The 19,277-nt window shown below is 41.2% G+C and overlaps 1 protein-coding gene, 1 long non-coding RNA gene and 1 pseudogene across 2 annotated transcripts; 2 read left to right on the forward strand and 1 right to left on the reverse strand.

Moving 5' to 3' along the window:
- The first annotated feature begins 1,130 nt into the window (after window positions 1–1,130).
- LOC140636413 (chromobox protein homolog 3-like) lies at window positions 1,131–1,508 on the forward strand (annotated as a pseudogene).
- Window positions 1,509–1,939: 431 nt separating this feature from the next.
- On the reverse strand, window positions 1,940–17,586 carry BAG2 (BAG cochaperone 2). Its single transcript, XM_072832496.1, has 3 exons — window positions 17,358–17,586; window positions 5,730–5,839; window positions 1,940–3,360 (listed from the first exon to the last, which is right to left on the reverse strand). The coding sequence occupies exons 1-3, from the start codon at window positions 17,468–17,470 to the stop codon at window positions 2,948–2,950; spliced, it is 636 nt and encodes a 211-aa protein (XP_072688597.1). The 5' UTR covers window positions 17,471–17,586; the 3' UTR covers window positions 1,940–2,947.
- On the forward strand, window positions 17,381–19,236 carry LOC140636823 (uncharacterized). Its single transcript, XR_012034053.1, has 3 exons — window positions 17,381–17,721; window positions 17,866–17,978; window positions 18,375–19,236. It is a non-coding gene; the product is annotated as an uncharacterized lncRNA (long non-coding RNA).
- Window positions 19,237–19,277: the final 41 nt, after the last annotated feature.

Consider the following 19,277-nt stretch of genomic DNA (forward strand, 5'->3'; position numbering starts at 1 on the left):
GACATCATTCCAGTGGAAGACAGTGTGAAGGGCGCCCCCTAGAGGACACAATATTGGTACTGGGAGGGAAGCAAGGCCCAGTTTACACTCATTACCGTTTCGCTCTCTTCCTTTCTTCCTATCCCTCTGAAAGCTTTCAGGATTTTTTCCTTCTTTTTTTAACGTCAAGGGTTCCGATGTTAAAATAGCAGGAGGGCCAACTGCACACTTGTCAGATTGGACAGCATTGTTACTTTGTCCTCAGCTGATGCACACTGAGTGCTCTTCTGTGAACTCCTCTGCAGGTCCTGCTAGCTACCTATTAGAAGAGCCAGCGTATGAATGGGGACTCTACTGGGAAGCAGTGCTTATGAGGGATGGCAGCATGGCTCTCCTAAAACTGTATGCTACATTCTAGAAATGGTATGAAATTGGAATGGGGCTATTAGGGAACATATGAATAAAAGACAATATACTCTGAATTCCATTATAGTCCCAAACTATTATTTATCTAAAAAATGACAGATAAAGGTAAAACGTGATTCTTGGTAGTTTCATCATTTAAAAAGAAGTTACACTTCCATTCTTTTTTATTTCTTAAAGATTTATTTATTTGAGAGACAGTGAGTGAGAGAGTGCATGTGAGCAGGGGAAGGCGCAGAGGGAGAGGGGGAGAGAGTCCTCAGCAGACTGTGCTGAACGTGGGGCCCAACTTGGGGCTTGATCTCTCCACCCATGAGATCATGACCTGAACCGAAACCATAGTCAGATGCTCACTGACTGAGCCATCCAGGCACCTAATACGTCCATTCTGTTTGTTTGTTTTAAAGATTTTATTTATTTGACAGAGCAAGAGAGAGCACAAGCAGGGGGAGCAGCAGAGTGAGGGAGAAGCAAATTTCCTGCTGAGCAGGGAGCCCAACACCAGGGCTCAATCCCAAGATCACAACCTGAGCTGAAGGCAGATGCTTAACCAACTGAGCACCCACATCCATTCTTATAATAAGTAAAAATGTTAAGAATTAACACATTGAGGTCCCTGCCCCTTGAATTTGTCCCAAGCTGGAAGTACAAAGCTGGAAATGCTGAAGTCTAAGGACTGAGGTGGCTTGGAGATGAGAGGTCACAGCTCTTCAAGTCAGTGATAAGGAATGGCCTCTAATAAAACTCCGTTGCAAAACATGGTAAAGGAACAGTGTGAAGAGCACAAAGGTTAAGGAGGAAGAGCCTGAATACTCTGTGGTAGAGAATGTCCTATGTTGACATGGAGTGAATGAGTGAATGGGAAGGGGGAGTATTTCCCAGGGTAGAAGGGATTTAAAGATGCTGACAGTCCTAGAGAACTTGGAAGAAAACTTGATTGTTGGTTCTTCATTTTCAAAAAACTGATAAAGATGGCACAGAAAGAAAACCTTTATCTGACTGTGAACCTGATGATAGCAAATGAGAGTCAACTGACAAATCAAGAAGCTTTGCCACAGTTATCAAGGAGAATGAATGTTTCCCATGAAATGGAAAGATTTAAATGAGGCAGGCTTAGCAATGGCAATCAAAAACATAATGTTCTGAGATTGTAATTGCTTCTTATGAAGAGAGACTAATTTGACATTTTTGGCCAAAAAATGAAGCTCAATGTTGTTTGCATTGAGAGATCTAAATATATAAAGCCAATCTGGATGTTGACTCCCCCACCCCACCCCCCAATGTGAAAGAATACCTACGTTCCCATGAAAACGGGAGTCTGATGTATTCATTTTGAAGAAGTATTTGAGGGGGAGTTAAGGTTTTTGTGTATCAATAGCATTAGTTACTTCAAACAGAAGTGTTCTAAAGTTGCTTCATTTATCACAGTAATTGAATAATCAATACATTGGTTAGCCTTGTTAGTAAACAAACGCAAACTAAATTAAGGTGTTTCTTATCTATTGTTAGGAAAAAATAACACTCAATTCTGGAAAACTTCTAGTGAAACAGCTACACTTTAATTACTGAAGACAGTATAAACTGATGTAACGTTTGAAAATGTATATATACCTTTGACCCAATAAGTACCACTACTGGGAATTTACATAAAGAAAATCAAAAACAAAGAAGGAAAAAAGTTTCTGTATATAAATATGTTGCAGGAATAAGCAACAAATTAGAACAATCTAAAAGTCTAGTAAGGGGAATAGGTAAGTAAATTATACAACCATACAGAATAGAGGTTTTAAAGTTGACAATTAGACTTTATAGCATTTTTTTTCAAAGGCAAGGTACAACACTGTATTTTTTGTAATGATTAAAAATTTAGAGAAATTATGCACTTGGAAAAAGATGAGGTGGACATATAGTTGTTCACAGTGATAATATTAGAGTTGAATTCTCTCACACTTTATGCCAAGTTTTTATATAATTCAAGACTTATATTCATATTATCAGATGCATAAATCTTAAATTCAAAATAATTTGATAGATGTCCAAAAAAAGTGCTTTCTGAAAAAGATAATGTAGGGAAAGTTTCTTACTTTGTGATTTCTTTTGTCCTTTTAAGCACACCACATAGTTAACAGTAGATGTGTGGTGGTAAGTTTGTGTGCTGCCTAAGGTCAAGAATTTCTAGTCAACTTAATGCCCCATGTGCCCGAGTATCTCCATGCCAGACAAAGCCCAGAACAGAACAATAATGCTTTGTGCCCAGGCTGAGCAGTTACTCTCTTCTATATACTAAGTATTCATCCACAGAATAGTAAAAAATATATATATATTAGGTGCTAGAGCCTAACACAAGACAAGAATCCATTCTAAAAACTTCTAGAAAGATAATTAAAATATTTCTAGTTTTAATTGTATCATTCACAAAACTGATGACACTGGAATATTTTCCTCATCTGAAACAACAATCAATATCAAAGGTTATACCTAACACAAAGAACTAGTGTTTAATCATTTTTATGCCATTATTTTTAAATGCTCTTATGTTTCAAAACTAATTAAATTTGCCTTCAGCATTTTGTTGCAGAGTTTTGGAACCAGCTCCTTTAGAATGCTCTAACAGCTTGATGGCCTTGTCAGAGTTTTCAATATTTCTAAGCAGGGTCTCTAATCTTCTCTTAATTTTCTTCTGGTCTTCAAGAGCACAGCCAATTACTATGGACTGAAACTTCTGGTCAACAGGCCCGGGTGGCACCTCAGATGAACATGCACTGTACAGGGACATCAAGTGACTCCTGGCATTTCCCAAATCATCCAGAAACTTACTGACCACCTCGTCAATAATCCTGGTGGCATGCTTTAGGGATTCTTGCTGCTGGGGGTTTCTGATTGTTTCTACTGAAACTTCAACGGTGAGGGTTCGTCCCATCAAACGGTTTGCTGTCAGATTTAATTCTTCTCTTTCTCCTAAACATGGAAAGTTTGAAATATCAATCAATACGAGACATAAACTTACCTATATTGAAAACATTTAGGCATTCATTTGTGGCTAAAGTTATTTTCTGTAAGCACCTTGGCTACAAAATTTTTAAATGTAAAAGTCAAAATTATAGCACATAAGATTAACTAATAAACTATATTATATTACGGAGAGAGGTTGCAGAATACCTTTCCCTGAAAGTCTATTTTTTATTATTTCCTTTTTTTTATTATTTCATTTTTTGAGAGAGAGGGAGAGTGAGCACATATGTGTGCAGGTGGGAAAGGGGCAGAAGGAGAGGGAGACAGACCATCTCAAGCAGGCTTCACGTGTAGCGTGTGAGCCTGATGTGGGGATTGATCTCACAACCGTGAGATCATGACCTGAGCCAAAATCAAGAGTTGGAGTGCTTAATGGACTGAGCCACCCAGGCACCATTATCTGACAACTTTTATTTATTTATTTTTAATTTTTTTACTTTTTAATTTTTTATTTATGATAGTCACAGAGAGAGAGAGAGAGGCAGAGACATAGGCAGAGGGAGAAGCAGGCTCCATGCACCGGGAGCCTGACGTGGGATTCGATCCCGGGTCTCCAGGATCGTGCCGTGGGCCAAAGGCAGGCGCCAAACCACTGCGCCACCCAGGGATCCCCTCTGACAACTTTTATACATGGGATACCAGATGACTTTTCCAAGTGGGCACGTTTGAAAAAGTGTGGGCAGGTATGCATTTCTAACTCGGATGGAGATCAAGTCTTAACCTAGAGCAAATGGCGTGCATAACCAGGGTTTTGTGCTGGTTACAAGAGATCAGATGCAGTGGATCTCTTGATAAGGATGTGCATGTAGGGGAGGAAAAATAATTTTCCCTGTACCTTTCTGAGTTCTTGGCTGAGAAACCCTGTAATAAAAGACAGATTAACAAGAAAAAAAGCAGAAGCTTATTAACATGTATACTTCACATATACATAGCAGAATTTTAGGGACACTGAGATGGCCTCCCTCTCAGATGGAGAGCCCAAGCCACCACCTTAAAAACCATCTTCAGCTGAGGAGTAAGATGTTGAGGGAGGCCTTCCCCTCTTTAGTGAGGTTACCAGTAAAAGCAGGATAAACCAGGGAAGGGTTGCTTTGCCTTTGGCGTATATAAGGGTTTCTTGTGATTCACAGTTATCCTTCCTGGTACACGGAGGCAGGCACCCTTACAAATGGAAATATCCCTTATAAATGTAAACATCCCTTACAAACAAGTAACTTCTATTCTGTTTTCAGAGCTTCTCCTGTGTCTGCAGTTTCTCAAAAATAATCAGCTTGAAATAATTCTTATGCCAAAGAGGCAAAATTTGAGATGGTATATTTTGCATGGATATCAGAATACAATGCTCCAATTTTGGCTGAAAAAAACATAAGCATGATGGTGGAGAAAAAGCTGGCCTCGAAATTCGGCAGTGACTCATCCTTTCCAGGGAAATTTAAGCAGGCCAGTGGTTTCTAAGTCTTGGCCAGCACAGAGAGGCAATGGTGGGAAAAAGGATCCACATTTCATTATTTACATGAAAAAGTCAGTAATCTCCTCTTTGTCCTGTTCTGTAACTCCCTTTTTTTTTTTTTTTTTTTCCCTGTAACCCCCTTCTTAATTCATCAATCTTTGGCCAGGATGATGAAAAGACCGGCCAGATCTTGATCCTGCCATGTGTGTCTAACTGTGCAGGGCCTGGAGTTAGACTGTACACTCGTGGCACCAGCTGTTGGACCATGAGCTTGTCTAGGGAGGCCCCGGAGCAACCAAATTAGAAAGATCACCGCCAGTGAAAGGAAATACAAGTGCCCTATTCCTCCACGGAAACTCATGCTTTTCATATAGAAATGATAGCACATTTTTACATTAATGGGGTTTTATTGGGTCCATTATTTCTTTCCCCTGGATTTTATCTCAATACCTCAACCCCTCTCGTTTGTCCTCTCTGCCATCCAGTAACTTCTGAGGAATTGAAGTCAGGACTGTAAACCTGAGGTCAAAGGCATCACCTTACTGCTTGGGACCACCTCTTCTGGAGCTTGGAGGCCTTTTTTTTTTTTTTTTTTTTTTTTTTTTTAACATTTCTAACCATGCCCCTGAGGTAGGCAGCAGGCCAGAAGGGTGACCTCTGGGTAAATGGTTCTTTTTTTTTTTTTTTTTTTTTTTTTGTAAATGGTTCTTGTAATAATAAATTGACAGCTGTTGTCCGCTACTCATGGGAAATGCTGAAGCCAAGTGTACTCATTCCTCAAGTCAAGTGAAAATGGACCCACACTTATCCTAAATCCCATGAAAGAGTGGAAAAGATGAGCTCCCTTCTGTGGAAATGCTCTCACCATCGCTGATCTGCCTCATATCCTGGCTATTCTGGATGCTGTGGATCATTTCCAGGAGGATTTCTTTCTCTTGCTCAACAGCAGTTGCGGCTTCTCTCAAGGCTTCCACCCTATATAAATTGGGAAAACAAAAGTTACCACAGGGAAGTTTCCTTTTCCTCATCTCTATTATTTGCTCCATCTCAAGTTTAAAGATCCTTAGGAACACTTTTGAAAAGTTCTTTATTCTTTTTTAAAAACTTTAAAATTTTTCGGGCAACCCTCTTGGGGCCCTCCCTCTTCGGGAGCTTTGTACCATCACTTTACTATCGCTCAATAAACTCTGCTTTGCTGCCTGTCAAAAAAATATATATTTAAAAATTTTTTCTATTGTTTTAAATCCACCCACCCCAGTCTCCTTTTCCTCCTCGCGTGTATGGCATTCTATTTAGTGTTTATCTATTTTGTATTCGTTCATAACAAAATCTGTATTTGTGTTTTCATCTATTTTCAATTTATATTTCACTGTTTCTTTTTTCACTCAGCATTTTATTAAGAACCATCCAGATTCCTATGTGAATATCTAATCAGTAGCTTCTGATTGCTGCATGATACTCCATGTATATTCACCTGATTTCACCTCCTCTCTCCCAGTGAAAATGCTTACCATGTCCCCTTACTTGTCATCAGCACAAAAAAGCACTTCAATGAATACAGGTCCCCTTTGGACTTGAATGAGAACCTTCTTAGGATTTATCTCAGGGCAGAACTGCTGAGACACAGGGTATGTGCACCCACCATTTAATTCGGTACTACCACTGTTCTCCAGAATGGCCACACTAGACCACTGTTGGGAAGCAAGTATTCTTGTCCCCTCAAAGGTTCTTCTAACTGGACTAAGAATCAAATTGACATGAGACAATTTACAGGAGAAAATCCAATTTAATAGTGTACATAGGGGAATCCACATACACATGGAAATTCCAAAGACAATTAGGCAAAATGAGGTATACCTATTATTCTGAAAGAAGGAGAAGGGGGTTAATGGTCTGGGACTTCAAAGAAAAGGAACGTAGGGTGATAAGAAGAGCAGATGTTTGGTAATTAGATGTTTGCCCTGCCATACAGATGGGCCACTCAGATAAAATTTATCTCTGCTTATAACCTTTATTCTGGGAAAGACCCCTAATTTAGATTCTTCTGTGTGGTTAAGGGAGGGGCAGAAGTTTCTCCTGAGCCTGCAGGCTCTCAAGTGCCTTCAGCTCAAAAGAACCCACATGCCAAAGTGGCACATTCTGGGGGGCCCTGTCCTGAACCCCTTCACAATATTCCCAGCAGTAAAGCATTGGAATCCCTGTGTTCCCACACCCCTACCAACACTCAGCATCTTCCAATTTCCTATTTGTTGCCAGTCTACTAAGTATACAGTGATATATTCATAATTAATCTGCATGTCTTTCATTACTAATAATTTTGGACATCTCTTTGTATTCTTGTTAGCCTGTTCACAGCCTTTGCCTATTTTGTTTTTTCTTTTTTAAATGGGGGTTACTGTCCTCTTGCTGATTTGCATACTCAAAGAATTAGTCCCATGTTAGTTACAGACATTGTAATAATCTTCTTCGATCCTATCATCGATGAATTTTGCCTGGGATATTCTTCACTGAATAGATATCCTTACTTTGAAGTGATCAAATTAATATTTTCTTGGTTTTGTTTGCCTTGTGGCTTATGCTTCTGAAGGGTCTTTACATCTGAGGTCATAAGGTATTTTCCTACATTTCTTTCTATTAACTTCATTGTTTTACTTTTCTCATATTTATGGCTTAGTCCATCTAGAATCCACCTGTATGTGTTTAGGTAAGGATTTTTTGTTTTATTTTTCTCCAAATAGTGAACCATTTCCAACATTATATCCACCAAAAATCCATCTTTCCTCTGACTTATACATTGTCTACTCTGAAATCTCTGTTCCATCTAGTAGTGTATCTAACTGTTCTTACACCAATATCCATTTTAAAAAAATACCAATAGCCTTGTAATATGCCTTAATATTTGGTAGAACCAGCCCTCTAATCTTCTTTAAAGATAGTTATTTAGAGTTTTAGTATTCCATATTAACTCTCGAGTAAGTTTCTTAGGTTTCTCAAAGAACTGGGGTAAATATGGCGTCTTTAGCATATTGTCATTTCGGGATGCCTGGGTGGCTCAGTGGTTGGGCATCTGCCTTTGGCTCAGGGTGTGATCTTGAGGCCCTGGGATCCAGACCCACATTGGGCTCCCTGCATGGAGCCTGCTTCTCCCTCTGCCTGTGTCTCCTCTCTCTCTGTGTCTCTCATGAATAAATAAATAGAATCTTTACAAAAAAGATAGAATATTGTCATTTCACCCATCTATATATTCAGATCATCTTCCATATTCTTTATTAGAATTTTGAAGTAGTCTTTTTTTTTTAAGATTTTATGTATTTATTTTGAGAGAGACAGAGAGGCAGCACACAAGCAAGGGGGGAGCAAGAAAGGGAGAAGCAGACTCCCCCCTGAGCATGGAGCCTGACATGGGGTTCCATTTCAGGACCCTGGGATCATGACTTGAGCTGGGCAGATGCTTAACTGACTGAGCCACTCAGGTGCCCTGAAGTTTTCTTAATAGTCTTTGTGGACGCTTTTGAGAGCTTTGATCCTTTGTGGATACTGTTATTGTAAATAATACATTTTATTTATTATAATTATCTTTAATGTTTTAATTTTTTTAAAGTTTTTTGAAAAGTAATCTCTACACCCAATGTGGGACTCAAGCTCATGACTCCAAGATCAAAAGTTGCATGCTCTTCAGACTGAGCAAACCAGCTGCCCTATTTTAAATTATAATTTCTCACTTGTTATTGCTGGTTAGGAAAACAGAAAATGCTGTTTTTTGTAAGGTTCATCTTGTAATTGGTAACAGATTTATTAATTTTAATTTGTCTTTTTAAAAATATTTTATTTATTTATTCAGGGAAGACAGAGAGAGAGAGAGAGAGAGAGAGAGAGAGAGAGAGGCAGAGACACAGGCAGAGGGAGAAGCAGGCTCCATGCAGGGAGCCTGACGTGGGACTTGATCCCGGGTCTCCAGGATCAGGCCCTGGGCTGAAGGCAGCGCTAAATTGCTGAGCCACCCGGGCTGTCCAATGATTTGTCTTTTGATTCTTCTAGATTGATGATCATATAATCTACACAAAATGACAGATTTAATCTCTTCCTTTTAAATCTTACTAGCTTATATCTCTTTATAGTATTGACTAAAGTCCTCTGTTACTTTATTACACAGTGGTGATGAGAGAGGGCGTCTTTGTCTTTTCCTGAATTTAAAGGAAATGCCTGTGTAGGTTTTTGGTCTAAAGCCCGTATCAAACTACAGAAGCACTACTTTCCCTAACTCCCTCAAGTATAAACACACATGAACTTAACTACACATACACATGAACACAGTCACTAAAGAACAAAATTGTGGAATCATGAAAGCAAGAGAAAGGAAAATCCTGTATATTTAAAGTGCTTTGTTTTCAGGGCACTTCTTGTTATATGTTATCCCATAAATAAGTTGCCAACTTTTCCTAAATGAACACTGACAGACTTACCCTTAGTATTCAGATAGCCTTAGAAATATGAGATCATGGAAGATCTAATCCTGATTGCTGCCATAAGTGGGCACAGAAGGAACAACTTCACTAATGTTTGAGCACATGTCCATTCCATTTAAGCCCTCCCCTACCCACCCCAACCCCACATTTGCCTTTTCCCCAACAGCCATCCACCTGTTATACCCCAAAATAGCACTGATAGGTCACAAAGTCACAGGTTCTCTTTGTTCATCAAGATACTAAATATATGCTGAACTTTGTATTTATAAGAGCTGGGAAAACCAAAGAGCTGGTAAGAATCTTATGTGACAAATGTGGCTGGAAAATACAATAAAAAACAATATTCTATAAAATAGAATACAACAGCAGGCCCACTTCAGTATCATTATGTACACATTTTATGTTGGCAAACTCTCAGACAGATAAACTAGGGCCCAGTATATTTGAGAGAGATTGAGTTGGCGCTAATATGAAATATTCATGCTAAAAACACAAACCATGACTCCAGTGTTTAAATGACAAAGATGAATCATGTAATTGGTAAATGAGAAGATGCTGAAAGAAGAAATGAATTTTTCAAGACTCTTGAATTTGTACTCAAATGTACAATGATAGAGAATTTAATGCTATTCAAAAAAGGAAGGCTTCATTTACAACATGTTACAAGAGTTAAATTCAGGGGGTTGTTAACAAGAAAATGGTTTAAAAGGACACACTCTAGAAAAAAACATAAGTATCATATAAGGTAGATATTTTGTCGTTAAATGAGACCAAATACAGCAGACAATAGATGGAATGTTGAAGTCTTGTGGTTTTTTGGTTTTCCCCTAATGCTAGAAATTGCCAGGGTGTTTTCTCTGCGAAAAACAGATTTCATCTTGTGTGGACCTTCTTATATATGTTTTTGTATTTACCTTTTTCATTTCATAGTAAAGGTAACACACCATTCTTCAGAATGTAAAGAATTTTAAGGGAAAAAAAAAAGAATTTTAAGGGATTTTATTTTGTTTTGTTTTTTGGCACCACTGACATTTGCTATTCTCTCTAGCTGAACCTAAATTTCTACTTAGTTTATTTAAATAATATTTGTACTGTTTCTCAGCTACTGAGATCCTTAAATTCATCTCACATATAAATCCTTCTGTCTACAACCTTTTCATTTCGTTCTAGAAAATCGTTAGATGCTATATGGCTATATATCTTCAAATATTCCGTTTTCCATTATATTATTTTCTTCTGGAACTCTGGTTAGACAAGTGTTGAGCCATTTCACTTTATCCTTCATGTTCTTTAACACATCATTTGACAATACTTCTCTTGGCGGGGAAGGGTGGTTCTGTTTTTACTAACAGATCCTAGAAGAGCTACATTTCCAAAATTGGGAAGAACTTCTCCTCATACCAAGGCTGGCCTGGGTTGTACTCCTGGAAAACTCTCTGCATGAAATTACAATGAAGCCGGCTATGAAAGAAAGAAATTTTAGTCACAAAATTCTTATGAGGGCAAAACTGAAGTGCAGCCATCCTTGGCTAGTCTTCGGGTCTCCCACACCTCACCAATCTCTGCAGCCTAGCTATCAAAAGGACACGTTGTTGAGAGATTTATAGGCCAGACAGTGACTTCACCAGACTGAGGTTATTGCGGATCCATCCAGTGGGTGAAGTATGCAACTCCTGATCTCAGGGTTGTGGGTTTGAGCCCCATGTTGGGTGCAGAGATTATTTAAAAATAAAATCTTTATGGATGCCTGGTGGCTCAGTGGTTGAGTGTCTGCCTTTGGCTCAGGGCGTGATCCCGGAATTCCGGGATCAAGTCCCACAAATGGTTTCCTGCATGGAGGCTACTTCTCCCTCTGCCTGTGTCTCTGCCTCTCTCTCTATGTCTCTCATGAATAAATAAATGAAATCTTTTAAAAAAAATAAAATCTTTAAAAATTTTTTGAAAATTGAACTACCTTATGATCCAGTAATCACGCTACTGGGTAATATCCAAAAGATATGAAAACACAAATTAGAAGGGATATGTGTACTTTTATGTTTATTGCAGAATTATTTACAATAGCCTCATTATGGAAGTAGCCCAAGTGTCCATCAATAAATGAATGGATAAAGATGTGTGGTTTTTTTTTAAGATTTTATTTATTTATTCATGAGAGACAGAGAGAGAGAGAAAGAGAGAGAGAGACAGGCAGAGGGAGAAGCAGGCTCCACTCAGGGAGCCTGACATGGCACTCGATCCTGGGTCTCCAGGATCACACCCTGGACTGAACGCAGCGGTAAACCGCTGAGCCACGCAGGATGCCCCAGATGTGTTAAATAAACAGAGAATATTATTCAGCAAGAATGAAATCTTGCCATTTGCAACAACATGGATGGAGCTACAGAGTATAAGGATAAGCAAAGCAAGTCGGTCAGAGAAAGACAAATTAGGTATGATTTCACTCATGTATGGCACTTAAGAAACAAATGAAAAAGGGGGAGAAAAAAAGAGACATACCAAAAAAATAGACTCCTATTATAGAAAACAAATGGCCAGTTACCAGGGGGAGGCAGGGTGAAATAGGTGAAGGGGATTGAAGAGGATTGAGAGTACACATGTCTCTCTCTCTTTTTCTTTAAGATTTTATTTAAAGTAATCACTATACCCAACATGGGGCTTGAACTTACAACCCTGAGATCATGAGTCACATGCTCTGACTGAGCCAGCCAGGCACACTAAGAGTACACTTATCTGGAGGAGCACTGAGTGATGTAAGAATTGTTGAATCACTAAATTGTGCACCCGAAACTAATATAACACTGTATGTTAACTACACTGGAATTAAAATTAAAAGTTAGGGATCCCTGGGTGGCGCAGTGGTTTGGCGCCTGCCTTTGGCCCAGGGCACGATCCTGGAGACCCGGGATCGAATCCCACGTCGGGCTCTAGGTGCATGGAGCCTGCTTCTCCCTCTGCCTGTGTCTCTGCCCCTCTATCTCTCTCTCTCTCTCTCTCTGTGTGACTATCATAAATAAATAAAAATTAAAAAAAAATTAAATTAAATTAAAAGTTATAATAAAAAAATACTCTTGTGGGGTGCTTAGGTGGCTCAGTCAGCTGAGTGCCTGATTCGATTTTGGCTCAGGTCATGAACTCAGGGTCCTGGGATTGAGCCCCATATTGGGCTGTGCTCAGTGGGGAGTCCACTTTAGGATTCTCTCCTTCTCCCTCTACCCCTCTCCCTGCTCTCTCTTTCTTTCTCATAAATGAACCTTTAAAAAAAATTCTTGTATCTAAAGAATGCTACAAAGATCACTTATATTCTTGGCAACGTAAGATTTTGCTAAGTTTTCCTAATCACCACCAAAATATTAAAATACATTCGGGATCCCTGGGTGGCGCAGCGGTTTAGTGCCTGCCTTTGGCCCAGGGCATGATCCCGGAGACCCGGGATTGAATCCCACATCAGGCTCCTGGTGCATGGAGCCTGCTTCTCCCTCTACCTGTGTCTCTGCCTCTCTCTCTCTCTCTGTGTGACTATCATAAATAAATAAAAAAATTAAAAATAAAATAAAATAAAATACATTCACCACTGAGACCCTTTAGTGTAAAAATGAAACTGGTGTTTAACGGGACTACTGTTAGGAGCTACTCATCAGTACTGTGGCCTTAAGCAAACCACTCAATCCCCCTGGACCTCAGTTCTCTTATTTCTAAGAGAGATTAACATACATGTGTCCTTCTCTACTTCAAAGGATTTTGTAAGGTTCAAATAACAATGTACATATGAAATGCTCTTTTAAATTATAGGCTGTTGTTCAGTATTAACTATGATGCCACTTGTTTTGCAACTTCTGGGAGACACCCTAAGAAACTTTCAGCAACAGGAAACTTCTGACCAAATGATCCGTATCACTCCAGGCCCCCAAGATTCATTCCCTGGCTGCTGAGGAAAGTCACTGCAGATGGCTGACAGGAGGCAGAAGGAGCTAAGACAGTTTGGGGAATTTCCCCAGTTTGGGGAAATTCGTGAACAATCAATCTCCCAGGCCTAACATCTTCCTCTCTGCCACCTTCCAAAACCCATACCCCAAACATCTTCATTACCGTTCAGAACCTTCTAGGAGCCACTCAGTACTTGGCACTCACTAGGTGTTCGATATTTACTGAATTTGACAACCAATTTAAATGGAATTATTGGGGTGCCTGGCTGGCTCAGTTGGTGGCAGCATGTGACTCTTGGGTTATACGTTTAAGCTCCATGTTGGGTGTAGAGATTAGTTACAAATAAAATCTTTAAAAAATAAATAGAAAAACAAATGGAATTTTCACCTCTTTCAGTAAAATCATATATTCATCCATATACTATTTCTACATTTTGAAATACTTTAAGCAGAAAGAGTTAGGGATCTCTGCCTGGGTGAAGAAAGACAGATACAGCTTTCTTGACATAAGAAGAGTCATGTTAGGCCCCCAGCCATCTTGTGAAAGAATGTGAGAAGAGTCACCATGACGCCAGGAGATAGCCTCATCATATTCAGAAGTGAAGACTGACCTAATGCACACTCTTGAGTATCTATGTAGGATTTAAACCTGTGAGCACTCAGATACCAAACCAACTGGAGCCAGAGAACTGACGATGCTCAACCCTTGATGGCCCACGTGACTTTGACTTGGACTTAGTCACCCCAATTCCATTCTGTATGCCCCAGTGTGCAAGCCTCTTCATGAATATGTATGCACCCTTAGCTTAAAACTTCCCCAATTTTGGTGTTTCAGGAGTCACTTCTTTGGGAAAGATCCCCCATGTTCTCCCCTTTATTTGTTGCAAGTAAAACCCTTCCTTTTCCTATTCTTTTCCTATTCTTTGTTTGGTTATGTCTTTTGGCTTGATACCTGCCAAGAGGCAAATCCTGGTAACAATAAGACACATCTAATTTTAAGAAAATTCAGGGATGAATTATTAAGCTCTACAGCCAGTCTTCCTGTGTTCTAGCTGGGGAACCTTAGACAACTCATTTAACTTCCTAAGCTTCAATTTCCCATTTGGAGAATGGAGGTGAAAGTAACTTCCACAAAGGAATGGGGCCTGGTATAGAGTCAGTGCTCGTTTAATGAATCAATGTTAGCATGTATTATTTATAAATTAGGGTGCACTGAGCCACTAAAGAATGCAAAACTCAGACACCATTTAGAACTGGTCCAAAAACTGGGAGAGAGGGGTGCCTGGGTGGCTCAGTCTGTTAAGACTGGTTTCGGCTCAGGTGGTGATCTCCGGGTTGTGAGGTGGAGCCCTATATGGGGCTCAGCACTGAGTCTACTTGAGATTCTTTCTCCCTCCCTCTCCCTCCTCCTGTGCTCTTCCCACCTCCTCCCCCCCATCCGCTCACTCTCAAATAAAAATTTAATCTTAAAAAAAAAAAAAAAGAGAGAGAAAGGAATCACTTTTTTAAGAGGAAGCAAAAAATGAAAAGAGGTGGAGTCAAGAAAGAGGCTAGTGTCATGGTAAAGTATTAGAAACAAATGGAATTCCTTCAACAATATAGAATGCTGCCATACGTGATTAAAAAATCATGCCCACCATTAGGCATAAAGCATTTAGCATAATTCTGTCTTTAGTCTCATATGGAAGAAGGTCTACCACAAGTGATAAAATCAGTTGGGGAACTATATGCAAACTTTAAGTATCAAACTACAGTGTTTTATTCTACCTAAAACAATGCTTTATGAGTCATCCTTAATATGAAATTGAACTATTAGAGCAAAATTACCTATTTGTTTCTTTTACAAAGCTTCTAGGCATGATGCTAGTTTTTAACAATGTGGGGTTCTGTGACACTGCCCATGTAGTTTCAAAGGAACTTTAACGGATCATTAGTATTTTTCTTTATTTTTACTATTTTTACTACCTTTTAAAACACTTCCTTAGATCACAATTACTTTTTACAAATTTTACTTATTTTTTTAAAACTCAATTTCACTTTTTTATTTTATTTTTTAAAGATTTTATTTATGTATTCATGAGAAACACACAGAGAAAGGGAGAGGCAGAGACACAGGCAGAGGGAGAAGCAGGCTCCAAGCAGGGAACCAGACATGGGACTTGATCCGGAGGCTCCAGGATCAGGCCCTGGGCTGAAGGTGGCGCTAAACCGCTGAGCCACCTGGGCTGCCCTACATTTTTTTTTTTTTTTTTTAAAGGAAGAAACAAAGCTTACAAAAGTCTTAAAACTACTAAAGAAGTCCTTAAAATGAGCAATTAGCACATTTTAGTCTTTCCTCCTCAGCTCAAGGGTTAATTAAGCAAGTCATAATCTAATCACTGGTATAATAATCAGTTCACTTTACATTAATCAAACATTAGAATATACGAATACTCAAAACCAGACGCCTTCTTTTAAAGATGAGTACCTGACTGCTTTTGTGTCTATCAGACACGAGATGTTCATTCAAGTTTGAGGGGAATGACTCAGCTTGAAGAAGGGAGGGGCAACGTTCCTCATTCCTTTCAGAAAAAAATCTTTTCTGATAGTGCCAAGAGAGCCCTGAAATGCTTCGGAACACATCAAAGTTCTAAACACCTGGGGAGATGTGTAAGTTACTTGTAATGTGCTGCTACACCAAAAGAAATATTATTCTTTGGGGCGACATTAAGTAGCTGAAGCCACCGATCTCTAGTTTTGTTCCACTTTCTCTGGGGAGTAAATGCATCAAGCTTAACCCAGGGGAAGCATTACTTTTTCTCTGGTTCCATATGTGTCATTCTGGGCAGAACCCTAGAAGGTGGTTTTGGACTGCGGTTTCTCTGTTGTCATCCACAAAATCGTTGTGGATGGAGAATTTCTCATTTTCCGACTCTTCTCTCAGGGTAATAATAATAATCATAAATGCCTCAACTGCTGAGATATATTGTGGTTATTAATGCACTGTCCTGGCAAATAAACCCCTCTTCTTGCTTTGGTATATAAATTGAGGGAGATAGACATGCACGCGCTGCTTCTTAAAATTTTTGGCTGACGTGCTTCCTTGCTCACCCAGAACCCGATGAAAACTACGGGGGGGGGGGGGGGGGGGAGGAGGGGGGAAGAATCGGTATGGCCTCAGGGGTTTGTGGAGTCTTAGTAAGATTTTGACTTATCTACACCTGCACACCATTTACACAGTAACTTTGGTGACAAACTCTTAGAGGAAGTACGTGAAAGTTTTTTCAGACGCTGTTAAGGGAAACAATAATTTCCAAAATTTGCTGTTCGTTATTTAGAAATTGTATACAAGCCTAAGTTAAGGGGGGGAGGGGGAAGAGTAAAAAAAAAAAAACAAAACCTATCTTATGCTTTCAGGCCAATGACTAGCACTTTCGAGAAGGTGTCTTCTAAGGAAGGAGGTACACAATAAATAGCGAGAAACTAACAGAATTTCTGAATTCAGTTTGCGGGGTTAGGGGGGAAATGGAAGCCGCAGGGTCTTCCTCCACCAAGTGCCCAGCCGCCGTTCACCCCGCGGCCCCTCATCTGTCCTACTCCTCCCTCTTCTTGCTCTCAGACAGATTTCTAGATTTTTACTGTTTTTTTCTCTCTCTCTGTGTTTTGGAGCAAAGAAACTTATCAGTCACATGGGGTGGGGGGAACCCCTGAACTATCGCCTTTCTTACAGATGCGTAGTAGAAAAAGAGAAGTTAGAGACATCTGGGGGGAACCACATAGCGGCACTCAGAAAATTCTAGACCTTCAGTAGACCCGGGGTGTCACGGGGTGTCACGGTCTCTAACCTCAGAGAACGCCACCGTAACTCTTACCTTCTGTGATCCTCTCAGTTCCCCACAGCCCAGGTCTGTTCAGGAGAATGCGGCCACCCTTCCCGCGCTCACAGGCTCTCGCTTGGGTCGAACGCGCTTTCTCTGGCGCGGAGGCGGCGGCCCCCCGAGCCGGGCGGCAGCGCACGGTCCCCGCGGGGAACAAATCTCAGGCGAGCAACTTCTCCGGCCGCGGCCCGCCCGCCGCGCACGCGCCCCCCGCCCTGCCGCCCGCCCGCCCGCCCGCGCCGCTCACCTGAGCTCCAGCTGGTCCAGGCTCTCCAGCAGGCGGCTGGAGCGGTCCGCCATGGAGGAGGAGCGGCAGAAGCGCCCCTCGTTGGCTTTCGCGTTGATCTTGGCCTGAGCCATCTGAGCCTCCGAGGCGGGGGCGGCCAAGAGGTCACCGGCCTCTCGGGCGACGTTGAGTGGAGAGTCCGGCGGCCGCAGGCGTCGCCGTCACCGCGCGGGGCGCCCGCCCCCCTCTGACGCCCGCTGGGGGGCGGCCCGGGAGGACGCGCCGACACCGCCGCTGCCGCGTGGCCAAACAAGGACAAGCGCGCCGCCCGCCGGGCTGGGGGCTGCGGTGCCCGCGGGAGGGCGCTGGCCTCGGGGCCTCGAGGGTGGGCCGCCCGGGCCGAGGCCAGAGGAGACGCGCCCCGCGGCCTCCGAGGCACCTGGAGGGGCGGGCGCGGGCAGGGGGCCTCACGTGACCGCCGGATCTCTCTCTCTCTCTCTCTCTCTCTCCCCCTCTGTCCCGACCCTAGAACGACCGAAAGCCCAGCGGAGACCCACGGAACAGCCCCCTCCCCGCCCCCGGGAACCGGGACTCCGTGCGGCCTGAACGTAACCACCTCCCCCCCCACGGAGGTACCTGACGGTAGGCTGTGGGTAATGACCGGGGCCGGCTTCGCTCACTTTCTCCCAGCGCCCATCATTCGTGTCAGAACCCAAACCATTAAAAATCCTTTGATATGGGAAGAAAAGGATAGCACTTAAGTACAGCTCCCAGGCAGTCTGGGCTTGCCTCAGCTTGTTACCAGTCCCTTTTCTGAGGTGGAAATAATGAAAGCCTGGACACCACTACTGAGGCTTACAGGGGAAAAAAGAAAAAGCTATCCCATCTTTCTTTGACACCCAACTTATTTAAATCTCCTGTAATTTAAAAAAACGTGGCACGTTACTGGGGCATATACTATAAAGGTCAGTAAGAGCAGGACTGGGAGCACAGGTTTATGTACTTAAAAACTTGCGCTTTGCTCTCATGTCGTTATAGCTGTACGCCTTATATTGCAAGGATGAGAATGAACTGCGCACATAAAATGATAATAACACTTTAAAGCTGAATCACAACCTTTTTATCTGAGATCAAAGCCATTTAACTACTTGAACGGAGACAGGGCCTTCAGCCTGGATCCCAGTTCCCTCTGAATTCAATCTACATACTAATAAACTATTTGTGTAAGGTATTATTTAACTTCATTAAATATATTTTGTCATTATCAGGACACAGACTTGGAATCCAAAGATATGCTGGGAATGGTTTGAAAGTCTATCATGTACTTTTAGAATTATCTTGGATTCTTTTTCTCTCTTATCCTACAGATCCAATCCCTAAGTAAATCCCCTCAGCTCTACTTTTAGAATATACTAGGATTCTTCTCCCCAGTTCCACTGCTACCACTCTGGTCCCAACCACCATCAATTTTCACCTGCATTTCTACAACACCTTCCTGTCTGGTCTTCCCGCTTCTACTCTTGCCTCTGCTGTGTGTGTTCTCAATACAGTAACTACAGTAATACTTCCAAATAAGCCAGATCACACCACTTATTCTCAGAAACACAATCTTTCCCTTCTCTAATTTTCCTTCATTAGTTACCACCACTGGACACATTTACTTATGATAATGGAGAATACTCTATCCAACCCTCTTTCCCCCTATTACGTGCTCCATAAAGGAGTGTGGGCTTTGCTTTGCTCACTGATATATCCCAAGTGGTTAGAACAATCATTGGCACATGATAAGTGTTCAATAAATACTTTGTGAGGGAGTGAATGAATGATGTAATGAAAAGATAAGCATCTGTCAAATTTGGAAACATTTACTTTTGATAATAATTCATATAACTTTGTGTAATACCCACCGATTACTTCTTTGTGTCTAAATTAAGTTCAAAT

Source organism: Canis lupus, chromosome 7, assembly GCF_048164855.1.
Source record: "Canis lupus baileyi chromosome 7, mCanLup2.hap1, whole genome shotgun sequence".
In the NCBI taxonomy this organism is placed as follows: Eukaryota; Metazoa; Chordata; class Mammalia; order Carnivora; family Canidae; genus Canis; species Canis lupus.